We start from the raw sequence: 12,445 nt of genomic DNA on the forward strand, positions 1-12,445 counted from the left end.
CCCCCTGATGGGCCCTGCTCTGTGCGTGACAGGGGGTGGCGCTGCAACCTCCCCATCGACCCTGCCTTGAGCGTGACAGGGGGCAGTGCCCCAATCCCCCAATCGGCCCTACCCTGAGCGTGACTGAGGGTGGCATCGCAACCTCCCGATCCGCCCTGCTCTGTGCATGACAGGGGGCGGCGCCCCAACTCCCCAATCAGCCCTGCTCTGAGCCCGACCAGGGGCTGCACCTAGGGATTGGGCGTGCCCTCTGCCACCCAGGAGCAGGCCTAAGCCAGCAGGTCGTTATCTCCTGAGGGGTCCCAGACTGCGAGAGGGCACAGGCCGGGCTGAGGGCCCTCCCTCCCCCCTAGATTGCACAAATTTTTGTGCACCGGGCCTCTAGTAAAAACATAATGTGCTAATTAGACTGGGCGACCTTCCCGACGAAGCCCAGGTCCCGGGTGCCTGCCAGCGGCCGGAAGGAAGCTCGGGTCCAGGGTGCCACAGGGAAGCCGGTGCAGGCAGCCAGGGGAAGGAAGGCCTACTCTTGCATGAATTTTGTGCATCAGGTCTCTAGTATACTTATATATGCAAATAAAGAGGTGAGATTTTAAACAAGTTTAGATAAGAATCTTGACATTGTAGTGGGCGAATATCAGTTCTTTGGAAAAATTGCTTTAAAGAGTAATGAATATATATTCGTTCAAAATATATGCATTCACTATATACCTTACTCTCTAGAGCAACTTTTCCAAAGAACTGAAATCTGTCCACTACAATGTTAATTTGAGGTTTTATTTGACATTTAAAAAATTTCTTCTTTGCTTTCTTCCAAAACACATTTCTAAGATTATGAATGAATGCGATGGATTCCTGTTGCAAACATTTGAAAAATTTTGAAAACTATGAAAGTGAAAATAAAAATTTTCCATCTTTCTACCACTTGGAAATGATGCCTGTAAATATTTAGTGTATTCCCTTTCAGTATTTTTTAATGTGTTAATTACAGGCATCAAATAATATTGCAAAGAATGAGCATTCCTACTTTGTTTTTTATTTTAATGAGGCATCCTCCAGTTTTTGTTATTATATCGTCTGCCTGCTTAAACTAAGTTGAAAACATAATATAAACTTTTGTTGGTGACTCAGGATAGTCATTTTAAAGATTCGTGTTTGGAATGTACCCCTATGCAGTCATTTTTCAGGGTCTGTAAGTCAGCCTTACCCTGCTGTTTTTGTATTGTTTCTCTTTGCTTTTCCTATCTTAATGCCCCATTCTGGGGCTGCCAGAAGCCGGTCCATCCTTGCTGCTTGACACAGTTGCTGCAGGGAAGAAACATCTGCACAGCATATGTTTCAACGGACCTGGCGTATATGGCATACTGTTCTTAATATGTTTGCTCACCTTCTTGGTGCTATGTGTTTTAACCAAGGTCACCTCTCCGAGAAAGGTTGTTTCCCCAGGTAGGGATTTTCCCCTGAAGTTAGGGAGGGAATAAAACCCCTTAACTAAATGCCAGGCAGGTAGTTAATCATTTTAACTATGAACAATCATTTTTAAGCTACATAATCTTTACTCCCTGGAATGGAGATAAGAAATGCCCTAACCCTTGGAATAGAAATTGATAGGATTAAAATCAACTGGTATAAATACAGATGTAACAAGACAATAAAAAACAGAACTTGGCTGGAGATCCTGGCTAGAGATCCTGGCTAGGCTGCTGATCAACTGAACCCTGTCTCCGTGTCATTCTTTCTTCGCCGACTCCGTCCACACCTTTGGGAACCCCTGGACCTGCTGACGTTGGACCCCAACATATGGCACCTGAACAGGGAGCTTCCTGACACTGGCTGCTTCCTCCGTATTCTGTCGCTCACCTTAGCCAGGTGCTTTCATTTGTCTTCACCCAGCAGACCCCGGGATTGGCCGCTGCTCTAGCGGGAGGAGGCAGGGATTAGGAAAGGGTTTTATTCCCCTTTACCTACTGCAGTGCCCAGTAGCATCTACATGCCTCACACACTGCTTTCAATCCTCTGCCAAATGCGGGTTCCTTTTTGGTCCAGATGATTTTGTATCTGTTCTTTTGCGGATGAATAAATGCTCCCAAGGGGGCCACCGCTGTATGGAGGAGGTGAAGGTGGGGGATATACGATCACTTTTACTCCCTTTTCTGGGGCAGAAATTGTAGGTAAAGTGACATTCTCTCACAGTTTCCTTAGCTTCATCAGGAGACAAAGGACAAGCTTCTCGAACCCTTCTCACTTTCTGTCTCTCTCCTTTAGATAAATATGTAGACAGAAAAGTAGATGTAGCTAAAGGTATGGATATTAAAGGGAGTGGAGGTCAAGAAAGGAGGTAGGCAGTTGCAAAGAGACCCATGGAAAACTATTTCTGGAAGTGGAGAAATGCATGTCCCTTTTTTAGTTTAAAATGAGTAAAACCCTGTTTGCCTTCATGTGAATAAGTGACCACCAAATTTCACTGTAGGATGTGTTTTAAATATGTGGCTTGTTTGTCTGCTGGATTTGTAGGTTGGGCTTCTGGGAATTCAGATGCTGTGGACACATGATTCAGAAGAGGCTTTACATAATGCAAAAGATGACAGGAAAATCATGCAAATAACCAACCAAAAATTTTTGGATATTCTAAATGTTCTAATTAGCCAGACAACACATGACCTAAGCAAGTTTGAAAGAGTGAAATTTGAAACTCTAATTACTATCCATGTGCATCAGAGAGATATTTTTGATGACTTGGTAAAGTATCTTTTTTTCTTAATTTTAAGTAATTTAGTGTATTAGTTAATAATTTAGTGCTCTTAATAATGAAAAATTAAGTGTTATATATTCCCTAACTTATATGAACCTTTTTATCTACCTGACTCTTTTTCACAACTGGTGTGTGTGTGTGTGTGTGTGTGTGTGTGTGTGTGTGTGTGTGTATACCATGTCTACAAATATCTATATTTGGTGGTATAAACAACCATATATGTATATTCACATTTGCCATTCTGAAAGTCTGGAACCAACTGATGTGATGTGAACGAATTGTTCCATTAAACCAAATAACAGAGTCATGATACAATTTTGATGAGCTTAGTCCTGAGTTATGATGGGCTGATTGGGAAGGAATCAAGCTTCAGAGAACTCTCATGGATATTTGTCCAACTGATGGTGTCCAGCAGGGCATCATGGGCGTGGTGCGGCCCAGGTTTTGTAGGGCGGGAGTAGGAGGAGTAGTATGTGAATCACCTTTAGATAGAACTCTCAGTAACCAACAGCCTTGAGCAAGACCAAGTTCTCCTAAAGCAGTGGTTAGCTGTTGTAAGGAAGGGACCCCAGCAGATTTTGATATACCAACATTTGACTCTCTTTGTCTTTAACTAATATTGTGTGTGTGTGTGTGTGTGTGTGTGTGTGTGTGTGTTTTCATTTGATTCATTTTAAAGGCACCTCTTTTCTTTATTAGAGACACATAATTCATGCAACTTTGGACCCTTTTTAAAGAATATGATCACAGGCAATCTGTTTCAAACTTGTATCAGATAAGAAGTTCTGATCAGATAAGTTATATTATTGAAGATTGAAGGACCTGCAGTCTATTTATTCCCCTGGAATGTAGATCTCTTAAAGTGTTGTATGCCAACCAGTTGCATTGCCATCTCCGGGGAGCTTGTTAGAAAAGCAGGATCTCCAACCTCTTCCCCCTCCCTCTCCCACCACTCCCCTCTCCCCCACTCCAACTCATGTGCTGAATCAGAATCTGCATTTCAACAAGATTCCCAGGTTGTTCATATGTGTATGAACACTGTTGTAGAATTGATCTCTGGGTCAAACTAATTATCAAGCATACTTAGACCATATTTTTTTGGTCTTCTACAGATTTACTTTCACTGAATTGCAGTTTCCTTTGTACTTTGCCTTTCATTGGACTCCACCTCTAGAAACTCCTATGGAATCCATTACTGTACCTGCTATGAGCATACTATTGAGGCTGATGTCTGTATATCTCTCATTGATTCTTAAAGCTGAAGTCCCATGGAAGAGATTTCTTTTAAATTTAAATGCTGAGCAAAGCATTACTTTCCATACAGAATGGATTTTTAAAATCTATACAAATTAAAACCATGGAACTGTTTTCTTTTTGTCTTAATTACTATTGAACTCATGATCTATTTGCATCCCAACTAAAATGAGATTTCTGGGCCAGCATATTTGCATTTTATTTTTTCATGTATAATGCTTAGAATAGCCTGTTATACAGTAATAACTCAATAAAAATTTAGCTATTCTTTCTTCATCCTCTTTCATCACCTCCTCACCATCTTAACGGATTGTTGAAAGTGGGGGTCCCGGGTCAGAGAGTCGAGACCCTGGGGGAGGCACCGGTTATGTTACCCAAAAGTAGCTCTTTTAAGGTGACAAATACGAACTGTGCTTCAGGAGGGAAGCCAGAACTCTTGACTGGAAGAGAGGTAGCATCATGAACTATGAAACAATACAACAACGAAAAGCAAGCTTATAGATAGCTTGGAGACTTGATTAGACAGAGATCTGAACACTATGGTTACCAGAGGTCCATTCTTTAGTGTCAGCTGAATGACCTGGAAATGGGCCACTGGGATTCAGAGCAGTGAAGGGGGCCATTTGCCACTTTCCTACGTTGATTTCCCTCCATGAGCAGGGCTAGAGTTTCTCCAAGTTTGCCAATGGAGTCATAATGTGGTTGTGGGGGTGTTGTTCCTAAACATGCTTACCTGGTTGCTACTTCTTGCATCCCTGGTGCTGGGAGCCTGGGACTGCTTGCCCCACAGGTCTACACTGGGGACCGGGGCAGGCTGATGTGTTTGGCTGTACTGCTGGTGTAGGAAGGTGCGTGTGCACATATGAGCATCTCCTGCTTAATCCCTTCAGTGGCTTCCCATTGCCATGCGAGCAATGCCCGGCCTGTTCCTTGTGCCCTGGGAAGCCCCAACTCTTATTCCTCTGTCCAGAGTCCTGGATGCCTCAGCTGTTGTGAACTTTTTTCAGTTTCTTTTTCTGTTATTTATTTATTTATTTATTTATTTATTTATTTATTTAAATATTTTTTAATGATTTCAGAGAGGGAGGGTGAGAGAGAGAGAGAAACATCAATGATGAGAGGGAATCATGGGTCAGCTGACTCCTGCACACCCCCTACTGGGGATCGAGCCCACAACTTGGGCGTGTGCCCTGACCGGGGATTGAACCACAACTTCCTGGTTCAAAGTTTGACGCTCAACCATGAGCCACACTGTCCAGGCTCTTTCAGTTTCTTGAACTGCCAACCAGATCTTCCAGGCCTTTGCCTAAAACATTTTGCCCTCCTACACCTCCATCACCCACCCCTTTTGTTTTATTTCCCTGGCTAATTCCTACTACTTATTCAGGTGTTAGGTTTGTTTGATTTATTTATTTATTTATTTATTTATTGTTAATCCTCATCCGAGGATATTTTTCCATTGATTTTTAGGAAGAGTGGGAGAGAGAGGAAAAGACAGAGAGAAACAATGATGTGAGAGAGACACATCAATTGGTTGCCTCCCACACAAGCCCTGGCCAGGGCCCCGGGCTGGAGAGGAGCCTGCAACCAAGGTATGTGCCCTTGATCGGAATCAAACCCGGGACCCTTTGGTCCACAGGCAGGTTTGGCTCTATTCACTGAGCCAGGTGTTAGTTTTGAAGGTTTTTTTTTTTTTTCATTTGAGTACCCCTCTCAGACACCTGACACTAGGTTAGGTCCTCTTGCTAGTTATTTTCAGAAACCCTGAATTTCTTTTCATACTTTATCACAATTACTTATTTATCTGTTTGTCTTTTGTTCTTTTCTGTAAGCCTCAGATGTCTGTCTGTTTACGCAGCATGGTGTCAGGCCCAAGGAGGGACTCAATAAATATACTTTAAATGAATAAGAATCAGTTCATGAATGAGCGAATAAAAACTGCCCATATGCCGTGGTTTATGCTATTGCAATTCAGTATGCAATCTCTTTGTATTTCATGTTTTTAAGGTAAAAATGCATATCAAATCACCAACTGACTTTGAATGGCTAAAACAGAGTAGATTTTATTTTAAAGAAGATTTGGATCAGACTGTAGTGTCTATTACAGATGTTGACTTTATTTACCAAAATGAATTTCTGGGATGCACCGATCGACTTGTTATCACTCCGTTAACGGATAGGTAGGAAACTTAGCTTTTGAATTCCATTTTGTAATTAAGTAATGTGCTTAAAATTGCTTTTACATTGTATTTGAAATATTGAAAAATAAAAGCTTATCGCTGTCGTGTTAGGTCTATGCTAGCTCATCAAAGTCAGTCCAGCAATGAAATAACCCTACTTGTTACGTATACATGTACATTACGTTTTAATGAAGTAGAAACAGATGACAGAATAAAAGCAAGCTGGAATGCTGGCGATGAGTAATTAGTTACAAACTTTAGGTTGCAAGATGGAAACTTATCTTTAGGACCATAAAGGGAGTCATGAGAATTACAAAGAAGGAAGGGTCCTTGGAGAGCATCTCATTTAGCATCCTGCTTTTTCAAGTTGTGGACATTGATAGCTAAAGTGGAGTTTCTTGGCCAGCTCTGAACAATCAGTTAATGGCAGAGCCGCTCAAAGTCTTTTTTGTATATGACACTAGGCAAGAACTGGGCCTTTTTCATCTTTATCTACCCACAACAGCTCAATATATTGTGCACAGTAGACACTCAATAAATATTTGTAGAATTGACTTAAATTGAGTCACAGGACAATGAATTCTGCTATTATTTTACATAGGGCTGCCTCCAGGTAAAATGATAACATTTGAATTTGGTCGTCAGCCTCCTCTGGATTCATCCAACTTGCCTTTATATGCCCAGTGCCCCTGCCACATACATTTGTCAATATGTTTTCCCTTCCATGGATGTATACACGTGAAGCTTCATGGCTCACAAAGCTTTACTAAGTTTTACTTTCTTCCAAAACAGATGTCACTGAAACTGGGTCACAGGTCCAAGGAGAGTCATTAGATTATTCCTTACACTTATCTAAGCGAATGAAACCTTTCATAGTCAAACCATTTGCAGTGGTGTGTTGCAGTTGGCTCATGCCATCTTGTTGCGGAGTTTAGAAGTTTGTCCCGAGAAATGTTTGCAGTCACTGCCCCACTGCTAACGAATGTCAGGTGCGCCCGCCTTGTTTGGTTGCCTCTCATAGGTGAGCTGCTCACATTCTAAAGTAACAGGTCCATTCCAATGACATTGGACTTTTTGCTTGCACTTGGCTGTCTCGTGTTATCCCGTACTCACCATGCTTTGTCTGACTGACGTCTGCAGATGCTATATCACTTTAGCACAGGCTTTGGGAATGAACATGGGAGGTGCTCCAGCAGGACCTGCGGGCACTGGCAAAACAGAGACCACGAAAGACATGGGACGATGTTTGGGAAAATACGTGGTCGTGTTTAACTGCTCAGATCAAATGGATTTCAGAGGGCTCGGAAGGATTTTTAAAGGCAAGTGTCAAACACTTAAACTATTTTTCTGTGATTTTATTTTTATTGCACTTTAATTTTCTGATCTATATCTAAAGTGATGTTTTCCCACAGAACCAAAATTAGGATAAGTTGATGCATATGATAGTGCCATTTTTTATGGTCAGAAATGGCTGGACACCATCCATTTCACTGGCTCAGTATTATTGCCATGAGCTGAATGTATAGTGGTTTATGAAAATGGAACCAATTTATTACTGCCTGAAACAATGGTGGAGGAGATAAGATGAAGATTACAAAACACATGTGACTTCCCTTCCAGCATTAAATCCCATTGAAATGATTGATTTTTTTTTTTTTTAAGCATAGCCACACTGGGAAACAAGGAGGAGGGCCATCAGCAGATGGGAAATTCTGAGGAAATCCTGCAAGATAGGTAGGCGGTGGTTTCAGATAGACAAAGAGAAGAGGTTAGAGAGCACGCCTGTCTTTAGAACTCAGTGCCTGGCCTTCCTCTCTTTTCTACCTACATGCATTCTCCTTAAGTACTACCTATGCGATCAAATTTGTATCTCTAGCTTGGACTTCCTGAAATTTCAGATCTGTATAGACAACGGATATCTACTACTTGACATCTCCACTTAAATGTCTAGTAGGTCTAAACGTGTGGTCTCCCTTCCCCTCACCCACTCCATCCTCAGCCTTTCCCATCCCACGGGGTAGCCGTGTCATTCTTCCAGGTTCGCAGATGAAAAATCTGAGACTTACCCTTTACTGCTTTCTCTCATACTCAAATCCGTCCTGTCAGCAAACACTATTGCCTTCAGAACGCACCCCAAATCTGGGCACCTCTGATCCCCACTGCTGTCATCAAGCCAGTTGCCACCCTTCACCTGTACTGTGCCAATAAGCCTCCTAATTGGACTCTGTGTTTACTCTTGTCCCCTCCACTGCAGCCTCAGATCCGCGCCACAGCAACCCTTCTACATGGAAGTCAGATCACAACCCTCTTCTGCTGAGAGCTGCCCAGTGGCTTCACTCCGAGTAAAAGCCAAACCCCTCATGAGGTCCTGCATTGTCTTACAGTCACTCCTGCCCCTCCCCATTCTATCGGTCTGACCTTCTGACCCATCTCCTACTACTCTCTGCTCCCCTTGCTCTCCCTCCTGTAGCCATATTGACCTCTCTGATGTTTCTCAAACATTCAAAGCAGATTTCCTCTCAGATTCCTTACTCTGGTTCCTTAGATCCTTCCCCTAGATCAGTGATGGCGAACCTATGACAGGCATGTCAGAGGTGACATGCGAACTCATTTTTTTGGTTGATTTTTCTTTGTTAAATGGCATTGAAATATATAAAATAAATATCAAAAATAGACATCTTTGTTTTACTATGGTTGCAAATATCAAAACATTTCTATATGTGACACGGCACCAGAGTTAAGTTAGGGTTTTTCAAAATGCTGACACGCCGAGCTCAAAAGGTTCGCCATCACTGCCCTAGATATTCCCCCACATGACTCATTTGATAAAGGGTGTCCACAGCAAACATCATAACCTGAACATTTGAAAGCATTCTTTTTGAGATGAGGTATAAGACAAGGACACCTGTTATTATTTGTTCTAGTCATCACTATACTTCAGATCCTGCAGAAAGGAACAACAACAAAAATACAAAGATTGGAAAGAAAGAAATGCAAAATTTCATTATTCACAAAGGGTAGGGTACACTTTTAAAAAATTCAACAAAATCTATAGAAAAATAGAATTTAGCAAATTTCCTAGACTATAAAATCAACACAAAATAAATTTTATTTTTATAACCACAAAAAACAGTTAGAAAACGAAAACTTCAGAAAGATATCATTTAGAATGTAATTTCGAGAGTGTGGTATTGATGCAGGATTGATGACTGGACCAATGGAATGTAATAGAAAATGAAAAAATAGGCCAAGGACACTTGACAGGTGGCACAGGTATTACCGTAAATCAGTGATGGAGAGACAGACTTTACAATAAATTGTTCTGGGACAGCAGTTGATCAATATTTAACAAAGGAGATTGGGTCCCTACATATATAAAAATTGGATGCCTAAACCATACACTGTATAAAACTCAGTTCTGGGAATTAAATGTCTAATTGTGGGAGGCAAAATTGTTTGGGTTTTGAGAAGGTAATAAAGGAAAATATCTTTCTTTTTAGAGTAGAAAGGGATTTTTAATACAAGAATCACAAACCATAAAGAAAAGATTGACACACTCCCTACCCTGGTTTAAAAACATCTCTTCATCAGTGAGTATCAAAAAAAGAGAGAGAAAAGCCATGCCTGAAATTTGGAAACGGCATTAGCAATATATATTACCTACAAAGGATTAGTATCCCCCATACATGAGTAATGCCTATGACTCATTGAGAAAGAGATAATTCAATAGAAAAATGAGGAAAAGTCTGAAATAGGTATTACACAAGTGGAGAAAACCAAATGACCAGCAAAGAATTGCACACTATAAAAGGATTCCATTTTGTACACAGCAGGTTAAGAACAATTTAAGTGTGACTTTTTAAAAAAAACATATTTTTGATTTCAGAGAGGAAGGGAGAGGTAGAGAGAGACAGAAACATTAACGATGAGAGAGAATCATTGATTGGCTGCCTCTTGCATGCCCTGTACTGGGGATTGAGCCTGCAACCCGGGCATGTGCCCTTGACCGGTATCAAACCCAGAAACCTTCAGTCTGCAGGCTGATGCTCTATCCACTGAGCCAAACCAGCTAGGGCCGTGGTCGGCAAACTGCGGCTCGCGAGCCACATGCGGCTCTTTGGCCCCTTGAGTGTGGCTCTTCCTAAGCCTTAGGAGTACCCTAATTAAGTTAATAACAATGTACCTACCTATATAGTTTAAGTTTAAAAAATTTGGCTCTCAAAAGAAATTTCAATCGTTGTACTGTTGATATTTGGCTCTGTTGACTAATGAGTTTGCCGACCACTGAGCTAGGGCAGTGTGACTTTTTTTTTAATTTTTTTTTCCTTCACTACCATTGGCAAGGTGTCAAGCAGCAGAAACAGCCACCCACTCCTTCCTGGTGGCAGTGTAAACCTTTTTTAGAATAAAAAAGCTTACACGTGTATTGTCAGTCTCCCACCTTCTGGTCTCAGCTCAGGTGAACTGCACTTAAGTACTGGGAGCCTGTGTGCAAATGCTCACGGCAGCATTGCTTGTAACAGCCAACACCTGGCAATAACTCGAGTGTCCTCTATGGTGGGCTGGACACATAAATACACAGGTTGTGGATATCCGATTTATATATCATATGCATAACAATGCTGTGTAGCGGTAAAAATGAGTAACTACAGCACGATGCATTGATGTAGCGCAGTCTCACAGTTTAGAGGGAAAGTAGCAAGTCTCACAAAAACACAGATAGCATGATTGCATTTATTTAAACCAAAGATATGTATTACATAGATATGTATATAGATAGTAAAAAGAGCCCGGCCAGTGTGGCTCAGTGGTTGAGCATTGACCCATGCACTAGGTCTAGGAGGTCGCTGGTTCAATTCCTGGTGAGGACACATGCCTGGGTTGCAGGCTCCATCCCCAGTAGGGTGTGTGCAGGAGGCAGCTGATCAATGATTCTCTCATCGATGTTTCTTTCTCTCTCTCTCCCTCTCCCCTCCCCTCTCTCTAAAATCAACACAAACATATTTTTTAAAAAGCATAAGAATGCTTATGTCTCCTCTGGGAGGGAAGAAGGGTGACACCATTGGGAAGAAGTACACTGGGCCTTCCCTGTATTGAACATTATGCGTTCATTCATCTAGCCCTTCCTTTCGGTGGGATGTGAGTAACATCTCCATAACAGATAGCATGAGATTGCACCCCAGCTGTTACCTACAAGAACAGATAGCATGAGATTGCACACCCAGCTGTTACCTACAAGAACAGATAGCATGAGATTGCACCCCAGCTGTTACCTACAAGAACAGATAGCATGAGATTGCACCCCAGCTGTTACCTACAAGAACAGCATGAGATTGCACACCCAGCTCTTACCTGCAAGAACAGATAGCATGAGATTACACCCCCAGCTCAGGAGGATATGTACAGCATTTTATAGCTAGCTAGCTAGATAAATAGACACACATATAAACTTTGAGCGTGTGAAATATATACTGTTCATGAATACATGCAGAAGAGCAATAGCTTAAAAGCATGCATAGGAACCATTGGTATCAAATTCAGGGGAGAAGTTACCTCTGGAGAAGGAGGGAGTGTGGCTTCAAGAGGGATATACCTGGACTTGAAAAGTACTTTTGACATGATTCTAAAGAATAAAATCTGAAACAAATTGTTAGGATTTGATAGGTGGGTACATGGGTATTCATTATATTATTCTGTTTAGTCGCCTGTCTGTCAAACATTTTTGAGCCCTGAGAATAATTTTCTAATCAAAGAGAAGGGTTCTGTGGATCACTCCCAGCTTGAGGGTCGGGGGTGGTTGGGAGAAGCAGACTAGAGTGCAAGGTAAACCCCACGATACCAAAATGAGAGCAGAAAGCAAAGAAAAAGTGTGTTTCCTCCACACAAAAGCTGTAGCACAGCTGTCTGAGGTGGGAATGCTGACAAAGACCAACCCCAGAGGCGGGCTCCTGCCAGAGGGGCAAGCAGTGCACCAGGCCAGACAGACTGCTGGCCCCAGCCCTGGAGAGCAACCCTCTGAGGCTCCATCCCTTCCCTCAAATCACCAGAGGCAGGTGAAAGGACAGAACAGGACTGATAGCTGTGTTCCTAACTCCTCTTCCAGCAAAAGCCATAGAATGTATCAGTTACTCAGCCTGCCCTTATCTCAGCCAATGGGAAAGCAAGGGAAACTAGCCCAAGGCCAAAAGTATGCTAGCCACCCCCCCTGTCTTTGTGTAACCAGACCCTAGCTGCACCCTGCCCTTGCGTCATTAGCCCC

The 12,445-nt window shown here is 42.2% G+C and overlaps 1 protein-coding gene across 1 annotated transcript in view; it reads left to right on the plus strand.

Annotated features, from left to right (window-relative positions):
• Window positions 1–12,445, plus strand: part of DNAH8 (dynein, axonemal, heavy chain 8) — a 272,357-nt gene that overhangs the window by 117,099 nt on the left and 142,813 nt on the right. The window contains exons 41-43 of the mRNA XM_005873788.2: window positions 2,515–2,739; window positions 6,014–6,186; window positions 7,327–7,505. Coding sequence (XP_005873850.1) covers window positions 2,515–2,739; window positions 6,014–6,186; window positions 7,327–7,505 — 577 coding nt within the window. The remainder of the gene's footprint in view (window positions 1–2,514; window positions 2,740–6,013; window positions 6,187–7,326; window positions 7,506–12,445) is intronic.

This window comes from Myotis brandtii, unplaced genomic scaffold (assembly GCF_000412655.1).
Source record: "Myotis brandtii unplaced genomic scaffold, ASM41265v1 scaffold420, whole genome shotgun sequence".
Taxonomy (NCBI): domain Eukaryota; kingdom Metazoa; phylum Chordata; class Mammalia; order Chiroptera; family Vespertilionidae; genus Myotis; species Myotis brandtii.